The sequence below is a fragment of the Pantherophis guttatus genome, chromosome 3 (assembly GCF_059756535.1).
Source record: "Pantherophis guttatus breed Tessera chromosome 3, ASM5975653v1, whole genome shotgun sequence".
Classification (NCBI taxonomy): Eukaryota; Metazoa; Chordata; class Lepidosauria; order Squamata; family Colubridae; genus Pantherophis; species Pantherophis guttatus.
Window position 1 is genome coordinate 63,308,535 of NC_142065.1, and position 19,926 is coordinate 63,328,460.

At 39.6% G+C, this 19,926-nt stretch overlaps 2 protein-coding genes across 2 annotated transcripts; one reads left to right on the forward strand and one right to left on the reverse strand.

Moving 5' to 3' along the window:
* Positions 1-3,448: 3,448 nt before the first annotated feature.
* LOC117664343 (protein FAM200C-like) lies at positions 3,449-4,433 on the forward strand. The gene is made up of 2 exons (XM_087890687.1): positions 3,449-3,746; positions 3,880-4,433. Exons 1-2 carry the CDS (start codon positions 3,449-3,451, stop codon positions 4,431-4,433), a joined length of 852 nt encoding a protein of 283 aa, XP_087746813.1.
* A 12,326-nt stretch (positions 4,434-16,759) lies between these two features.
* Positions 16,760-19,305, reverse strand: COA7 (cytochrome c oxidase assembly factor 7). Its single transcript, XM_034415090.3, has 3 exons — positions 18,966-19,305; positions 17,567-17,707; positions 16,760-17,359 (listed from the first exon to the last, which is right to left on the reverse strand). Exons 1-3 carry the CDS (start codon positions 19,069-19,071, stop codon positions 16,908-16,910), a joined length of 699 nt encoding a protein of 232 aa, XP_034270981.1. The 5' UTR covers positions 19,072-19,305; the 3' UTR covers positions 16,760-16,907.
* Between the last annotated feature and the right edge of the window lie 621 nt (positions 19,306-19,926).

The window sequence follows — 19,926 nt, forward strand, 5'->3', positions numbered from 1 at the left end:
ATATATAGACTGTAAATTAAGGGCTGACCCAGACAGCAACTGTCACAATATGTTTCCTTTACATCCTTGAGAAGGGAGAAAAGTACCCTTCTGAGACATCCATAGAATCCAAGTGTTTTGACAGAATGGTGTTCCAATATAAGCTCACCCACCCACTTACTTATGAACAACAAGTCATCAAAAGGGATAGAGTATTCATTGTTGTAATGTCCACATCCACAGCCTATGAGTAGCATTGCTGACTTTGTATAATAATTTGGGATAGTTTCAGGATAGCAGTTGATGATCCTAGCTGGTTGCAAAGGGAAGACTATTCTGTGTATGCAGAGCCTTCCCAGTAGTATAGTCATTTCTTTTCTTCCTCTTAAAGCATCTTTATAATATCAACCCATGTACTGTATTTTTTGGACTATAAGAGGCACTGGTGTATAAGACGCACCAAGATTTCGAAGAGGTAAACAAGAAAAAAAGTTTTCACCCTCCCCAGCCCCCAGGAGCATTCTGCAGGCCTCCCAAACCCTCTGCGTGTCCCATTTTTCACAAAAACGGGGTGCGCAGAGCAGTGGTGGGTTTCAAAATTTTTTACTACCGGTTCTGTGGGTGTGGCTTGGTGAGCATGGCATGACTTGGTGGGCGTGGCTTGGTGGGCATGGCAGGGGAAGGATACTGTAAAATCTCCATTCCCACTCCACTCCAAGGGAAGGTTACTGCAAAATCCTCATTTCCTCCCGATCAGCTGGGACTTGAGAGGCAGAGAATAGATGGGGGTGGGGCCAGTCAGAATTTTTACTACCGGTTCTCTGAACTACTTAAAATTTCTGCTACCGGTTCTCCAGAACTGGTCAGAACCTGTTGAAACCCACCTCTGGCGCAGACGGTTTGGGAGGCCTGCAGAGTGCTCCTGGAGGCTGGGGGGGGGAATGCGATGCCTGGTGGGTTTGGGTGGCCAAAAAGGGCCTGTTTTTTGCAAAAAAGGGCACATTTCTGCCCTCCCCAACTCACAGGAGTACTCTGCAGGCCTTCCAAAGCCTCTACGCACCCTGTTTTTGTGAAAAACAGGTCCATTTTTCACAAAAATGGGACGCGCAGGGTGGGGCTTTGGGAGACCAAAAATGGCTGTATTCGGTGTATAAGATGCACCAACATTTCCACCCTCTTTTTGGGGGGGGAGTGCGTTTTATATTCCAAAAAGTATGGTAATTGAAATAACACAGTATTCACTCCTGGCAACTGCCTGGATTAGTCCCTGCAGTTTTCTTGGCAAGATTACAGTATTACAAGATTACAATGGTTGGCCATTGCCTGCTTCCTAGGGCTGAGAGAGAATGACTGGCCCAAGGCACCCAGCAGGCTTTGTGCCTAAGTGAACAGAGCAGTATGCTCAGATACCTGTTCATTAGATCTTTTCCCTTCGTGTTGGTCAAGGCCTTTCGGAAAGTGACATGTAGCTAGCTCCTTTGTAACATTTTTCCAGAACCTTTCTGGTTGTATTATTTGTCTCAACAATGAACAGAAAGGGATAGTGACCAGTGTGCTTGATTAGTCAGGTTAGCTTCCCATCGGGTCCTGGATCTTGGCATACATCCTTTATTGCATATATCTTTTGCCTGCCATAACCATTTTACTTTTGGTCAAACAATTGGATCAGGCTGGATGAATTTTAATCTTATCACTGGAGAACCTAGCAACATCACTTCGGATTTTTGATAGACATGATTCTTATAATCAATATCTTTCATAATCTGTTTAAGTCAAACAACCCACTTAATTTTTTTGAGCATTCATTATCACACTTTCCATTAGAAATCCACATTTCCTTCCAAAGTTCAAGGCTGCTATTAATTTGTAGCTCCATTCAGCTTTCCCAAGAATCGCTTTGTTCCTGCCCTGAGGGATCCTAACTCTATAGCTGGACACAACTGCCACTTAAATTACTATTTCCTTGAAGAAAATAACATTTTTCTCAAGTGTTCACAGCAATCAAATGTTCACTCAAAGACATGGGATGAAATAAAGATAACCTTGACCATGAAAGCAGAGGGGAATTGGTATAGTTACAAGATTATCTGTACAGAAGACATGAAATAAGGTTGTTAGATCAAGCCACAAAAGTTGAAGAAGTTTAAAATCCTCTGATTTCTGAACTATTTGTGATTTAGTAGCATTGTTCTGATAACTAGCTAATTATTTTTTACTTAGCTTTTTATTCAAGCTGTAATGTTATTCACAGAAGGAGCACTAGCTCCTGCCATGTTTTGTGTATATTATTAGATCAAAATGGAAAGTTATAGAAATTAGTAAAAAGATTGGTGTGGAAATTGACCTACATTAATTTTAACAAGGAATTTGGCCTGCACATGTCTGAGGCTGTGTGAGTCTAGAGCAGTGGTTCCCAACATGGGGCCCAGGCCCCACAGGGGGACAATTTGATTTTTAAAGGGGGCAATTCGAAAATGAGCTCTTAACTGAATTTTTAAAAGCCTGCTAATTGTTCTTATATATTTGTGATGAAACGGCTGTGTTTCATTTACCTATTGTTGTCTTTGTTAAAGTGCATTTTCTAGGGCCTGATCTGAAAAGGATATCCCAGCTGGGGAGAGGAGGGAGCAACTGCAAGACAATCAGATGTGTTCCCACTAAAGATCATAGGACTGGCAGTCTCTCTCTCTTTTTCCTGTGGGCTTTGCTGCTGGGTGATTGCAGGGAGAGCTGACAGAGGGAATGGCTTCTGGGGGAAGCCCAGCAGTGAGGATACAGAACCAGGACCCAAGTTTAAGTAAGAAATTATTAGATTTACAGTTATTTTTAGTCTGTGTTTTTCCAGGTCGTGTTTTACAAGACTTTCCTCTCAGAGCAATCTGCGGCTGGGCCACATATGCCAGGCTTGTGTGATTCACCTCCACCTACTCAACTACCAAAGCATTTCCCCACTAAGCTGCAGGTTCAAACCAAGTGGGCGAGTAGGGGGGGTCATAGGTTACAACCCCCCTTTCATTCATGACAAGCTTATTATTCACAAATTAAGCTAAGAATGTTTTTTAAATTTCCCTCTTTCTGCGCCATCTTCTCTAAATAGTTATTTCTTTTAATAATATCATAAGTTTTTCTCACAGTTATTTCTTTTAGTCACAAACCCTAGGCATAAAATGAGTAGTGCAAGCAAGAAAAAAGTTCGTCAGTATTCCCACAAATATTTGAAACTTGGCTTCATACCCGCTCCCCATGATGAACGGTCCACCTTTCTGCCTCTTATGCCAACAATGTTTGACCAACGAATTAATGAAACGAGGTCGTCTTGAGGTGCATTTGAAGGCGAAACATAGTGTGTACGTAAATTCAGATTTAAATTACATCAAGTCTTTAAGGGAGAAGTTTGAAAAAAGATAAACAATAAAGTCTCTGTTCACTGCATAAACTGTTACTGTCAGTCGTACTCTTGAGGGTAGTTATGAAATTTCTTTACTCATTGCTAAAGCTGGAAAAAAATCATACTATAGGGAAGGATTTAATTAAACCATCAATATCAGCATTTCTTAAAACAGTTCTGGAAAAAGATGATAAAGATGTGAAATCCATGCCACTCAGTAACAATACTGTTAGCAGAAGAATACATGAAATGGGTGAAGATATTGAAACACAACTTGTTGAAAAACTGAAATCAAGAAAATTCTCAGTACAAATGGATGAATCAACTCTGAGAGACAATGAGGCTGTATTGCTAACCTATGAAAGATATATTGATAAAGGTGAATTTGCTGAAGCAATATTATTCTGCAAATCATTAGAGACCATCACAACCACTACTTATATATAATAAGATAAAAAATTACTTAGATGTCAATAATATATCAATGGAAAACATAATATCTTGTGCTGCAGATAGCGCTGCTGTTATGATTGGCAAGAAAAATGGCTGCTTAAAATTGATGAAAGATGGGAATCCAGAAATGCTTCTTGTGCACAGTGTTATTCACAGAGAGAACTTAGTATCCAAAAATATTACACCTGTTCTTAATGAGGTAAAATCAGTTATAAAATGTATCAATGCTATCAAAGCTAATGCCAAATGTGAGCGTCTCTTCAAGCAATTTTGTGAAGATAAAAATGCAGACCATGTGAGACTTGTATTTCACACTGAGGTAAGGTGGCTCTCAAAGGGAAATTGTTTGAAAAGATTCATGGAACTATTTGATGTTCTTAGTGACTTTTTAAGTGACAAGCCTGAAATGAAGAAGCTGCTAACCGTTGATGGTAAAGCATTTGTGAGTTATTTAGCAGATATCTTTGAAAAACTGAATATGTTGAATAAACAACTTCAAGGTACAAATAAAACTCTTGTTGATGCAAAGGTGAAGATATTTGGCTTCATTATATTTATAGAGTTATATCAAAAACATATTTCTGACAAAAATTTTGACATGTTTATTGGCTAAAAAAATGTGAGGTGACTGATGCTGCTGTACTTGTCATTGTGGATCATCTGAAAATATTGGCCTCTGATTTGAAAGAAAGATTTTCTGATTTAAAACAAATTGATTTTCCAACATGGGTAGTACAACCAGTGCTGGTGGATCTATCTGATGTTTCAATGCAGTACCAAGAAGAACTCTCGGAAATGCAAAACAATGAATCATTTAAAACTTTATTCAATATAAAGGAAGCGATGGTATGGCTTTGTGATGAAACAGAAACTAAATACCCAAATTCAACCTACTTTGCAAGAAAATTGCTGTTACTGTTCCCATCTTCATATTTAGCTGAATGTGGCTTTAGTGCTGTAAATTATTTGAAAAGAAATTGACTGGATATCACTGAACGAGGAGGCTTGAGAATAAAGCTGACTAAATTGGAGCCTAATATAAAATCTCTCTGCAGCAGGCATCAAGCACAAGCATCTCACTAACTTAAGTAGACTAAAGTTGCAATTCTAAAGTTGCAAAACATTTTCCCAGGAGTAAATAAATAAATAAATAAATAAATAATTTTATTTCTATACCGCCCTTCTCCCGAAGGACTCAGGGCGGTGTACAGCCTATTTAAAAAACACAGAAAACACGACAACAATTTAAAATTTAAAATCATTAAATAATTAGGCTCCAATTAAAATCCCAGAAATTTAAAATACCCCAATTTAAAACGTTATGTTAATAGCCCTGCCTGGCGGAACAACAGGGTCTTCAGAGCGCAGCGAAACACCCGGAGGTCGGAAATCTTTCGTATTTCGGGGGGCAGTTCATTCCACAGGGCTGGGGCTCCCACAGAGAAGGCCCTCCCCCTGGGTGTCGCCAGCCGACATAACTTGGCTGATGGCACCCGGAGGAGACCCTCTCTGTGGGAGCGGACTGGTCGGTGGGAGGCTATTGGTGGCAGAAGTCGGTCTCGAAGGTACCCGGGTCCTATGCCATGGAGCGCTTTAAAGGTGGTAACCAACACCTTGAATCGCACCCGGAAGACCACTGGGAGCCAGTGCAGCTCACGCAGGAAGGGTGTCACGTGGGCGCAATGGGTTGCACCCATAACCACCCGCGCGGCCGCATTCTGGACCAGTTGGAGCCTCTGAGTGCTCTTCAAGGGGAGCCCCATGTAGAGAGCATTACAATAGTCCAACCGGGAGGTGACAAGGGCGTGAGTGACCGTGCGCAAGGCGTCCCGATCCAGAAAGGGCTGCAACTGGCGAATCAGGCGAACCTGATAAAAGGCCCCCCTGGCCACGGCCGTCATGTGCTCTTCTAAAGACAGCCGTGCGTCCAGGAGGACACCCAGATTGCGAGCCCTCTCTGTGGGGGGCAAGGATTCACCCCCAATAGTCAGCGATGGCACCTGCTGACTATATCGGGGGGCCGGAAGCCACAGCCACTCGGTCTTGGAGGGGTTGAGTCTGAGCCTGTTCCTCCCCATCCAGGCCCGCACGGCCTCCAGGCAGCGGGACATCACATCAAGGGCATCGTTGGGGTGGTCTGGGGTGGAGATGTACAGCTGAGTATCGTCAGCGTACAGATGACACTTCACCCCAAAACCACGGATGATCTCACCCAGCGGCTTCACATAAATGTTGAACAGGAGAGGCGAGAGGACCGACCCTTGCGGCACTCCCCATGCGAGATGCCTCGAGGTCGACCTCTGTCCCCCTGCCAACACAAACTGCGAGCGGTCGGAGAGGAAGGAGGAGAACCACCGCAAAACGGTGCCCCCTATTCCTAACCCCCTCAACCGCTGCAGCATGATACCATGGTCGATCGTATCAAAAGCCGCCGAGAGGTCTAATAGGACTAGGACAGAGGAGCAGCCCCTGTCCCGAGCCCTCCAGAGATCATCCACCAACGCGACCAATGCCGTTTCAGTGCTGTACCCCTGCCTGAAGCCCGACTGGTACGGGTCCAGATAGATAGCTTCATCCAGGTGCCGGGGAAGTTGTCGTGCCACCACGCTCTCAACAACCTTCGCCACAAAACGAAGGTTGGAGACTGGACGATAGTTGGCCAATTCAGCCGGGTCCAGGGAAGGCTTCTTGAGGAGGGGCCTCACTACCGCCTCTTTCAAGGCGGCAGGAAAGGCACCCTCACTCAGAGAAGCACTTATAATCCCCTGGAGCCAGCCTCGTGTAACCTCCCGGGAGGCCAGCACCAACCAGGAGGGACACGGGTCCAATAAACACGTGGCGGCACTAATCTTACCCAGAACCCTGTCCACATCCTCGGGAGTCACAGGATCAAACTCCTCCCAGGTAACATTCTCAAGACCTGCCCTCGTCTCCTCCCGTGGACTCATCCAGTCGGAGTCCAAGCCATCCCGAATCCGAGCGATTTTATCGTGCAGGAATTGCACAAAATCCTCAGCGCGACCCTGCAAGGGATCTTCCCGCACTCCCCCCCGGAGGAGGGAGTGGGTCACCCTAAACAAGGCGGCTGGGCGGTTCTCTGCAGATGCGATAAGAGCGGAAAAGTGGTTAGACTTTGCCGCTTTTATCGCCACTAGGTAGGTCTTGATATAAGACCTCACCTGTGTCCGGTCGGAATCGGATTGACTAGTCCTCCAAATGCTCTCTAGGCGTCTTTTCCGACGCTTCATCTCTCTCAGCTCCTCAGAAAACCAAGGAGCCAGTTGAGATCGGCATCGGGTCAGAGGCCGCAAAGGCACGACGCGGTCCAAAGCTCCAGCGGCCGCCCTTTCCCAGGCGGCCACCAGCTCTTCAGTCGAGTTGTGTGTTAGGGTCTCAGGGCACGGCCCAAGCTCCGTCAGGAACCTTTCGGGTTCCATCAGGCGCCTGGGACGGAACCATCTAGTTGGCTCCGTCTCCCTGCGGCGGGGGACGGCGGTAGGAAAGTCTAGTTGGAGGAGCGAATGATCTGTCCATGACAAGGGTTTAGAAGACAATGGTACTTACTTCTGAGTAGACATGCATAGGATTGCGTTCTAAATATGATCTTGAGGTGAGCTCAAATTGTATTTTGAATTTGTTAGGTACCTTTATTTTAATATGTATAGTAATTAATATGATCAAAGTATTACAAAAAAGGCTTTCATTAAAATTATTTTATATTTATGCATTTCAGTTCTCTATTATATGTTTTGAAACTTTATTTGCTGTTTTTTCATATCCCTTCATATTTTTTAAGTTCCTCAGTACTTCTACTGTCTTTTGTTCTTTTATTTTTCTCTTTTATGGATGCCATGTTCTTTGGAACCTTGTTTAAACCAAGTTAATGGCCTTTTAGGCTTCCTCCGCGTGAGTAGGAGTACACTTTTTGAATAGTAAGAATTATATGTCGGGGGGGGGGGCATAAGGATTTTAGAGATGCTTAGGTGGGGCATGGCCAAAAAAAGGTTGGGAACCACTGGTCTAGAACAAGGATCTCCAAACTTGGCAACTTTAAGACTTATGGATTTCAACTCCCATGGCTGGCTGGGAAATTCTAGGAGTTGAAATCCACAAGTCTTAAAGTTACCAAGTTTGGAGATCCCCTGGTCTAGACAGGCAGAAGTAGGCTTAGTTCAACCCTGACAAGACTGTATGGCTGGGCCTCCTGAGTCTGGAGTGCTTAGATATTCTTTAGCCCTGAATAGGGAGGTACTTCTACCTATTCAGGACTGTAGCTAAATTGTGAGTAGTGGGTGGCTTAGAAAGGTTCATTTACTGTGTCAGTTGTGCCTATATATGGACCAAGAGGCTTTTCCAGACTGTCACTCAAGCTATGCAAGCTATGGTAACCTTGCATCCATAATATTGCAATGTGCTCTACATGGGGCTGCCCTTCAAAAATTCTTAGAAGTAGTAGGCCCAAGATTCAGTACCACAGGTAGCTGTGAGCAGAACATGTTATAGCCATGTAACACCTTTACTTCATGAGCTACTGTGAGCAGAACATGTTATAGCCATGTAACACTTTTACTTTGTAAGCTACACCTATTACTAGTAGACTTCAGAATGCAATTACTCATTATCCCCTATAAAATTCATGACATGGAGCCTGATAATGTGAGGGATAACCTTTCCTTGTAGCCCATTCCGTACATATTGACTGAAATTGTATTTTCTGGATCTCTGATTAAACATTATCGTCTGATGGGACATAAGAAGAAAGTTTTGTCTGCCCTTGTCTCTGCCTTCGGGAATAATGTTTCCCATGAAATTTATGTCTTTCCCACCAGACCCTATTTAAACAAGCCCTCAAAATCTGAATATTTTCCCATGCTATGGATTAGAGTGGGTGACAGATCCCTTGTGTGGTGTCTTGTTTTTTTAGCTGGTGTTGTTTCTCCATATTTTTCATTTTAAACTTTATGCTCTTGTGCAACAACAGTATTCCTACCGGTAGTACTGATGTCACTGTGGTCAAATCTTATCACTCAAAACAAAAACACCCCTGAATCAATGCTGGAAAGCAGCTGATTAAGATGCGAACCAGCTCAAAAATAAATCTAGGAGGAAGTGGAAGAGACATTATTGGAGAATAGTAATTGAACTGTGAACCAGTTAATAAATGGAGAAAGGAATATTGGAAATTATAACTGGGAAATAGATATTTAAATCATGAATCAGTTAAACAGCTGGTCTAATAGAATTTGAAAATAAATTTGAAGTATTAAGGTAAAATATTTTGGAAGTAATAAAATATAGAAAGAAATGTTGATTTATTTCAAAATGATTTTAAGAGAGGAGGAAAATACTTTTTGTCAAGAATTGGATATCTGTTGTCATTTAAGAGAAATAAAATATAGTTTTGAGGCAATGGGTCTTAGGATTGAGGAATATATATGAAATATTAATTGTTAAAATGAGAAAGATTTAGAACGGTGTTTATTGTTTAGAATTTTGGGTGTTATAGTAGAATGATAAATGTTTAGAATAAGAATTTTGTCTTTTTTTTATATTCTTTTTTTTTTCTTCTTAAAGATTTTAAAATTTGGAACAAAATTGATTGAGGGAATGTGAATAATTGTACTTATTTTAAGACGGACCAAATCCCTGCTCTAAAAAGATGTATTTTATGTTTTATGCTAAAAAAATAAATAAAAATTTGGAAAAAAAACCCACCCCTGAATCAAGTTGTAAACCTGGTGTCCATGCAATTACCTTGGTGGCAATATGGAAATATTTTCCTATTTCTTTTTTCCAGAGGCAACCTAAGGCAAGCATTATCTCTGTGCTTCAACCCTGATTCTGTGAGAGACCATTCACAATGTGTGTGTGTGTGTCGGGGGGGGGGGGAGTATACAGATGTGAAGTGCCCTGAGCATGTCATAAAATGTTTGCATAAATTTCAAATGTTAATATTTTTGTATTAACAAGATGAAAATATTAATTTCCCCTAGTTATGTCTTATTAATTTATTTAAACTTCTGTATTTCTGAAATCCTACATAGCAGCAAAACTAAAAGCAAAGGGTTGTTGCAAACAAATTGTGCCAGATTAATGACATTACTTCATCTTGGAGTAATGGCTGGAATGCCACAGATCTTTGTCCTGAATCTGGGAGGGAGGGAGGGAGGGAGGGAGGGAGGAAGGAAGGAAGGAAGGAAGGAAGGAAGGAAGGAAGGAAGGAAGGAAATTTCTGATGCTTCCTGACAGACTACCACAAGGAAACTCAATGAGGAAGGCAACAGAAAGTTGGAAGTTGTTCCTGCTCCAGTGCTTCCTCCCCCCCCACCAACATCTGTTCATTTAGCTGAAGGAAGAAATATCCTTATGGATTCAGCTCCAAGTGGGGAAAAAGACACTGGAAACATGGTGACTGCTTGGAAAGATTGTTCAATGGTGGACAGGATCACACGGCTTGAGTTCCTGAACAGAAAAGGGGCGAGATACAGCAAGTCCCCGGGTTTTATGCTCTCTCCGGCTTTGAACTTCCTGGGGCCCAGAAAGAGTATCCTGATTGGTTGTCAGACTTCCAAGGGGTGGGGGTCTTAGCTAGCCTTGCTGGTTGATGTAATCTTCCCAGGTGCCATGTAGTGAGTTTCTGTCCTAGATGGGTCCTATTGTGTTGCAGATAATGGTCCTTTGACAAAGGATTGAGTTTCTGCCTCTGGCCCATTAACAAAGGTGTGTGGGGGAGGTGGGGAGGCAGGAAGGTGCTTTGTCTTTAAAACATGTTTCTCCATTTCTCATCCAGGGAAATATAATATTCTGCCTTTTTAATATTTCCTAAAATATTTCATTCTTTCAGGAAAGGGGTAGATGCTAACTTCCTACATCGCTAAGGAAATATCTCTAAAACGATGACTCAGCAGGGCACAGATTGTCTAGTTACATAATATAGTTAATTCAAAACTGCACTGATTCAAAATATATGAAGAGGCCAAAGTCTATTATAGAGAACAAAAGTGGAACAGTTTAAAAAACATCTACCAATCAACCTCTTCAGAAGATATGAAAAGAAGCATACCCAATTTCATTATCTTCATATACTTAATGCTTTTCCCATAGAATTTTCTAATTTCTCTCATGTCTCCCAGAACAGTAAGTTCTGTGATCAGAAGGATCATTATAAAAGATTGGGTAATATCATGTACAGCAAGGTATGATTTTCAAATTTTGAAGGGGAAAACTATTTCTTCTTTATTATTTTTACAATCTTCCAGTAAGATATTGCAGGCTGGCAAAGCTGCCACCCAGGCTATAGCTGTAATTTGCACTTAGAGCAGGTTCTATTACAATATCCTTTTCCATTTTATTTCTTTTTACATGTCTGGGCAGCACTTCTAGTGTTACATTTGTCATGAAAAGAATCCCACATTGTAGAAGAGAAAAAGGATGAAGCTTTATAACAAAGCTGAACTTGTTCATCTAGTTCAGTGTTGCCTATGGCCAACTCGCCCTGGCCTACTTTCTGTGGCCAACTCACTGTGGGAGAACTCGCCATGGCCAATTTGCTGTGGGACAACTCACTGCAGGACAAGAGTTACACTGATATCAAAGAAATGGTGGAATAGAATCATTAAAGAAAGAATGCAAAAGGAGGGACAGAATAAAATATGAATGACAAAAATTAAAATTATTTTTAATTTAGTTTATATAATTAAATGAATTGTTAAATTGTCTTGCAGCGAGTTGTCCATGGTGAGTTGGCTGCATTGAGTTGGCCATGGCAAGTTGGCCATGACAAGCTGGCTGTGGTGAGTTATCTCATTTTGTGCCTGCCTATACATAAGGTCTCCAAGATTCTCAAGAGGCTAGAGAAATGTCACTGACTGGGAAATTCTGAGAATTGAAGTCCACACATCTTCAAGCTGCCAAGGTTGAGACATACAGGGCTAGAATCTAAATCTGAGTTTTTTTCCCCATAAAAAAACAAAACTGCATCTCCAAAATACAGCTGTGGAGTTATGAGAAAAATAGTTTGCAGTGGAAATGGAAAAAAATAGACCCACTTTGCCAAGGTTGTTTTCCTGGCACATTATTCTCAGCTTTAAAAAAACAACATAATGCTAGTTTTGAATTACTTGAATTTAGCACTGTCCTGAACCAATGATTTTGGAATTATAAATTGTTCCTGAACGTATAATCTATGTCTGATTGCACATTGAATAAAGTAAGGATTGACCATCTCAGGGAACAAAATCTACTATGTATTTTAGGCAACTAAGCAAGTTAAACTACTAAACTAGATCTGCCTGATTTTGAGATACTAGTATACTAAGTCTAGTGATTCTTTTTCAGTTAATAAATTTGGGGTTCTGGTAAGGTATCCTGTGTAGGATTGAAATTTCAATTTTTAATTATTATTAATTCAGGCAGAAATCAAGGAATTATGAAGTGCCATTTTTGAGGGAAATACAAGCTTTAAATCTCATAAATGAATACTTTTCCTCATTTTAATTGAGTATGTAATGCCAGAGTGTCTACTTTGCAAACCACTCCCAGATGAGACTAGGCAAACTCACAATAAATTTGTGTAAAATAAAAGATAAAACATTATTTCCAAGCTGCTACGTGTTCTATTGCTTTAGTACCAAAGATTGTTCTAAGAGAGAAAAGTTCCACTGAGAATGTAAGAGAAAAGAAAATCTATAGCCTTGCTTAACACTGTAAATCAGTGTTTTTAACCTTAGCAACTGAAGTCCATATATCTTAAAGTTGCTATGGTTGAGAAAAACTGCTGTAAATACAATACACACAAAAATTACATACCAATCCTTAGTAAATTACATTTCGGTTGCAATCAATTTCAGGCCCATACCATTAAAAAAATCCCCAGACACTAGGAATCTGGGTAACAATTATGGACTGTTACATATTTTTTTCATCCATCTTGGACAAAACAATACAAAATTATTTTAAAATGATAGCCTTACTCAATCACTGTCCTGCTTCTTTGTTAAAAGTAAGACTTTTTGACTTTAAAAACCTCTCCTTCCTGTTCAATCACCAGAGAAAACATTGAAAAACAGGAACACCTTTGAAGGAAGTTAGCACCCACCCCTCTCCTAGAAGAATGAAATATTTTAGGAAATATTAAAAAGGCAGAATATTATGTTTCCCTGGTTGAGAAAAGGAGAAATATGTTTTAAAGACAAAGCAGCTCCCTGCAATTCCCTGCCCCCCCCTTCAACTCCAGAGTGATGGGATTAAGACATGGCCCTCAGGATATGATAGGATTAGCCCTCTACCCATCTCACCACATGGCACCTAGGAAGATTACATCACCCAGCAAAGCTCAACCAAGCCTGGGACACAGACAGCCTATAAAGTTAGATCCTTGCCCCATGGGAGTCTGACAACCAATCAAATACAAGCTCAAATTCAAAGCCCAACAGAGGGTATAAATCTCTCTCTCTCTCTCTCTCTCTCTCTCTCTCTCTCTCTCTCTCTCTCTCTCTCACACACACACACACACACACACACACACACACACACACCTCCCTGTGCCTTTTTTTGCCTAGGATCTCAAACCATGTGGTCCTGTCCACCATTAAAAACCAACTTTCCAAACAGCCATCATGTTTCCAGTGTCTTTCTCCCCACTTGGAACTGAACCCAGATGGACATTTCTTCCAACACCTTTCTTACAAAAAGGACAGCATTTGGAATGCCCAGAGATTCTCCCTCTTTCTCTTTTTAATGAAAATTGGAAATCTGATGGAGTGCCGTCTTTCTCATAATTGTAGCATCGCCACCTGTTTCTGTATTTTGAGGCTTTGCTTTTGCTGTTCACTCTCTTCTACCCTCTTTCTAAATCCAACTTTTACTGATAGCTGTCATATTACTGATTTTTTAAATCAGTTTCATTTCCTCGAACAAATGAACTACCTATTTCCTCCTGAAGAGTTTTTTTCATTGTCTCTAATTTGCTTTTCAAGGGACTTGTTGAATTTGCTCCTATAATCTGCGTCATCCTTTTACCTTTCCTCTTCAGTTGTCAAGAAGAGTAATTTATTTTACAGGTCATACCAGTAATAGTCTTAATAATGTTGACAAAGATCTACATTAAACTTAAATGAGAGAACAAAATGTATATCAATGAAAGAAAAAAGGATTTACGAAGTAGAAGGCAGAAAAAGGAATAGTTTATATAGGTGGTATGGTCTGTAAATACAGGGTATTAATGGATTTATGAAACAGTCCATCAATTACAATACAACGCCTTCATTCCCTCCCCACCCCTCCAGCCCCCAGTAGTAAAATAGTGCAATTTAGAAATCCCCATGAGTAAAAATTTGGGATATGAAGCTGCTGAGTGCTTAAATTAGTTCCTTAGTTCCTATCATCTAATGATGATAAATTGCAGTAAAAATAATGTTGCAAATTGACTTGTTTTTTCTCACATTGGAAATCAGCCTCCTGAGGACTAGCTATGAAGTACCTGCTGTAATGCAGGTTTTAAACCTTGGATGCCTCCTAGTGACAGAAAAAAAATACCAAATACAATTTTAAAAACTATTCATTGAAACAGAAACAAGCCATTTGGACTGATCTATCCTGCTCAGTGCTCTTCTAAACAGAATCAAAAAGTTAGCAAACGCATCTTAATTTAATCTGCAATTCCATTCAGATGCTCTGAAGTGGGTGGGAGTGCTGCTTCAGAGTGGATAGAATATCAGGGTTTTGTTATACCTTGTGGATCTATTTTACTATTTAAGCTAACTTTTAAAAATAAGAAGATAACTGAGAAACATGATTGTTTTCTGAAGACTTTTATATATAACCTGAACTCCCACTGTATTCAAATAAATATTCCAAATTTATGCCAGAGAGATAATTCTATTTTCCTGATGGGAAAACCCAGATCCTATTTCTTTATATTAGTGCATGCTTGAGTGTAACCCCCCTATTATATGATCTGGTCCTGAATTCTAAAAACATTTTTATGGGCATCTCTGCCTTGGCAGTTTCTATGTACATCCATATTTTCTTTAGCTAATGTTGCTCTTTAAAAAAATGACCCACTTATTAACTGCAAATCTCATCATTTGTCTTAATTTCTTCGGTTATATTTTTAAAAAAATACTCATCTGAACTGAAAGGATTTTAAGGAAAGCTGGGGGTGAGTTCTGAAATTGTTTTACTTGCAACATTACCTCTAGAACACTTTGAATTACTCCGTTTGAAGTATTTACTTCCAGAACATGCCAAACTGTCCTTTATCCCTAGGATGACTTAATCTGGAGGGAACAGCATCATCCAAAAGGAAACCCAACATGCCAGATTTTGAGTGGTTGATTCCTGAGTTGATGCATTTTGCACATTCTATATAGGAGACATATACTACTATTTTCTACTGTAGATGCTTCTCACAGCATACATAATGAAGAAAAATATATGCTTATTTTGTAAAAGATTGTAATGTAATTCAGCATAATTAAAAAATTAATTAAAAAAATTAATATCAGTGCTTCTGATGCTGAAATTACTGCAACAAACTTAATTTTTGTACCAGTTGCAGAGCCATTCCACAAGAGCAATCTATTGCAAGAAAAGATCACTGAAGCTCCAGCCAAATATAATCGCCTGATTATTGATTGTGGTCCATCAAGTTGTTTAAAACTCTTAGCATCCAGATAAATTTTCTCCATGAAGTCTAACACACCATTTTCTTAAGCTTATAATGCTGATTGTGCTCCACTATAAAATATTTCCTGTGTCCATCTCCTGTCTTGTATGGACAACTCTTCTTTCTTTTAAATTTATGTGAATTTTTGGATATTTTCCTGAAAAAATTGATTAGAAACTAATATTTTTTAAAGTTCTAATGGTCTAACAGGTACATTTTTCAATGTAATGCTAAGTTTGCAAGTGTGCATAGTATAGCATCCTTTCTTTTTATAAACTTTCCTTCCTTCCTTCCTTCCTTTAGATGGCATTGTTTAATCAAAAGAATCTGAAGCATGCCAACACTGCTGGATTGGAGAGGCTGGGCAGATGATACAGGAGATAACCAGCACGATGCCATGTAGGGCTTTATAAGTAATGGCCAGCACCTTGATCACAATCAGAAGCAAACTGGCAGCTAGTGCAGCTCATATAGGGGGAGCTATGTAATACTTAGTCACCACCGTGTTCTGGACCAATTAAAGCTTTTGTGGGGTCTTCGAGGGCAGCCCTGTGAAGAGTGCATTGCAATAGTTAAACCTGCACATCACACAAACATTTTCTCCTACAAGGATCATTAGGAGGATTTAAGGATTTCAAGAGGACGTTAATTACTTCTCTCTCCTACCCAGTGATCCAGCAATTAAGATTTCTGTTCCATGCTGTTTTTCAGAAATGTGCATACAAGCACACACAGTGGAACCAAGGATTACCCATGACTTGTCAGATTCCAAGATAGAGTGTTTTGGTGTTGTCTGAAATTGAATAAAGGGCTTTGCTACAGAACAGAGCTGCTACTTGACAGGAATAGGTTCTACAGTATTGCTTTGCATGCATTTCTGCATCACAACTAAGACCTGAATGGTTCATTCTCTATATGTACTTTCAAAATGCATTTAAGAACTAGTTCACCATATTGACTTAAATCTGATCTTTACATTCCCGCATCCTTTAAAACAAACCAGGTAAGAAGTGTGAGCAAGGTTTTTCAAAATCCTTGATTCTATTCTGTCTTCATAGTAGGCAGAGATCCTAGAGCAGGGGTGTCCAACTCGCGTTGTCACGGCGGCATCACATGATATATCGAGACTTCCCCCCCTTCGCTAGCCGGGCATGGGCGTGGCCAGCACGTAACATACCCAGCCCGTGGGCCGGGAGTTTGACAGCCCTGCCCTAGAGCTTTACAAATTTATTTCCAACATTTCACTGGGTTGCAAAGAATAAAAAGTAACATAAAATCCAGTTATTTTATTGCCTTATGCAATAAATTATACAAAGTTTAATTTACAAGTTTTGAACATTCAAGAGAATAAATCTAGAAATTAAATACCTGCCCTATTTAACAAAGTACACTTCTTCAAACTAGATTATTTGTTTAGACTTACTGTCCAAATGTTAAAGTATTTACAGTCATGTTCTGTTCTTTGTATAAGGTTTCTGCTCTGTTCTTTAAGGTTTCAGCCTTGGCATCATTCTTCTCAACTCCATCCCCCAGTTTGTACATTCGGCTAGCATTGGCACATGCCCACATGTGTCCTAAATCACATGCTTTTAGAGAATACTGCAATGCTTGACTCATATCCTTTGATATCCCAGGAGCTCCTTGAAGATAAATAGTACTTAGATTGAAGCAGCTGGGGGCAAAATCATTGTCACAAGCTTTACTATAATAGTCCCTGGCTAAAGGGACATTAGGCTTCTCATCCTCGTTTACTTGTCCATCTTGTAGCAGTAATCCAGCACTGTGACAAGCATTGATGGATTTCTTCCCACCTTTTTCACAAGATTTCAAAAAACATTGGTAAGCAGTTTTCACATCTCTTGGAAGCCCACCTGTAAGGAAAAAGCACCAGTTATTGAATGACATTATAATTGGTTAGTTCATACAACACAGTAAGCCATCAACCATGGTTTACAAAATACAGTTGGGTGAGTAGACATAAGCCTGCTCAAATAATACATATTTCTTGAACAACTTTATTTGAATTATCTTTTCTTTTAGAGATAATCTCAGGGACAGAAAAAGAAACATGATATCACCTTTTCCAGTCAAATAGTAATTTCCAAGTTTGTAGCAGCTCTCACTGTGCAGATTATTTTCACAGTTCTCCTTTAGAACTTTTGCAGCTCCTTCAAAGTTGGCTTTTATTCCAGCTAGATAATCAGCTAAACGATGGCAACCTGCAATTTTTCAAGGAAATAAATCTTTGATAAATTATGAATGTACTATATTTCTGTTTGCAAGTTCCCTCCCTCCCTCTTTTTTGCTTTTTTGCTAATATTATATTCAATTAGGACAATAGTGGATTTATCCTACTAAAATGGCCCACAGAATAATATACTGTAATTAAGTTCTGAACTGGAGATTAAATTGAATAGTTATGCAATACATGAAAATTCAAAAGCTAAGTCATTTGGACTGTATAGAAAGTAGATGAATAAATAAAAATGCTAAGGGTATTTTTCATTAATAACCTCAGATTTTGTTCATATGTAATTTATCTTATCAGAACATGATCAAAACTCCCATTATATTATATTTTCCTATTCCATGGTTTACTTTTGCAGCAGTTTTGGAACAAGCCCACAATTCCAAAGGAAGGTATATAATTATAAACATATATATTTGGGACCCCTAAATCCTAATTTGCACTTTTTTTAATGTAATTATGCCCATGCGGTTTATTTTGTTACTCACTCCATACTAAAGATAAGAAAATATAGTTATGCCTGGAGATGGGTACAGAAATTAATGCTTATAAAAATTCTTAAAGCATGTGAATTAGCATGAATAGCAGATCTGCCTTCCTTCCAGAAGCATTTTTCAGTGGTACATCCCCAAATCACGCATGCAACAAAATAACAGGAATTCATACTTCACAATAGTGAGCCATATATTAGATACCATCATATCTCTATACACTGGCAGATCTCCTGCACCGTTAAGTAAAGTAGTTCCTGTTTTGGAACTATTACCATCTGAAGATGGTACAGGATAATAAAAACAAGGACAAATAGGCTGAAAAACAGCTTCTATCCCAGGGCAATAACCATATTGAATTCTACGGTATAGTGCAATATCGGGTTTTCAATTTCAATTACACAGAATGTAAAGGTTGTATGTTTGTGTTTTTATTTTTATAGTTATAAAATACACTGAAGACAGTATTTAATTTCATTGTACCATGTGCAATGACAGTAAAGTAAAGTAAAATAAAGTAAAGTAAAGTAAACGGAGTGGACGCAAATCCACTCCATCCCCGGGAATGCAGGTAGACATTTTCATCTATTAAATTCAGCCTGTAATCCTACACATTAAGCGAATCGATCTTAAGAGCATTTAAATAATATCTGCAGAATTAACGGTATAATCCTGTTGAGATATAAATTACACTGCAGTCTTGGCGATCATTAATTTCTAACGCTGCTCCGACCTCACCGTCAGGATCGTGCTCCTTGTAGCACTGGAAACTATATTCTGTTCCCAGATTTTCCAAATAAACTTTCACTTCCTCTTCATCTTCGAAATTGACCAGTCCAGACATTTGTTCTTCAGGACAGAAAGATAAATGAGAACGAAAAACACACCCCGCCTGCGTGATTCGCGCGGAAAGATAGAAAAAAAGTGAAAGCGTCCTTGAATTCTCACCGTCCTTTTTTGCTACCCGGAAGAAAATCGGGGACGGACGCAATCTGGAAGGCAACTTCCTCTACATAATTTTACGGGAAGGAACAAAATTGGAGAGGACCACAATGAAGTGTGGTTCTAAATTCTACCCGGAAGTAAAAAAAAATTACTCCGGAAGTGGTAACGCAGTTATTCTAAAAGCCATTACATCAGGAACTCAGCTTGTCTTAAGATTTAAGTTTTTAATTTCTTTTTAAATAAGCGTTTTGCCAGGAACACTGCAAAGTGCTGCTTTCACTCGGCAAATTCCCGAGGAATAGTCGTGTTAACAACGTTGTCTTGTTCATACTTTCGCAGAAGTAAATTATTCAGTGGTTACTGGCTTTCTTCGCCCAGGAAAGTGGGAATACGGCACACAATTTAAAAACGTTTGAATTGTTGCTTATGATTATCAGAAAGGCTTGAAAATTATTATATGTAAATACACTGCTCAAAAAAATAAAGGGAACACAAGCAGAAGATATCCGAGATCTGAATGAATGAAATAGTCTTATAGTTGGTTACATACAGTAGTTTTGTGTTCCCTTTAGTTGTTTGAGCAGTGTATAAACTACTGTATATAAAGAACAAAGTATTTAATAAGGCTATTTCATTCATTCAGATCTCGGATGTCTTCTGCTTGTGTTCCCTTTATTTTTTTGAGCAGTATATTTAAAAATCTTCGCGGTGGTCTTTTTAATGCAGACTATCTTTAGGAAAACAGAATAGTAAT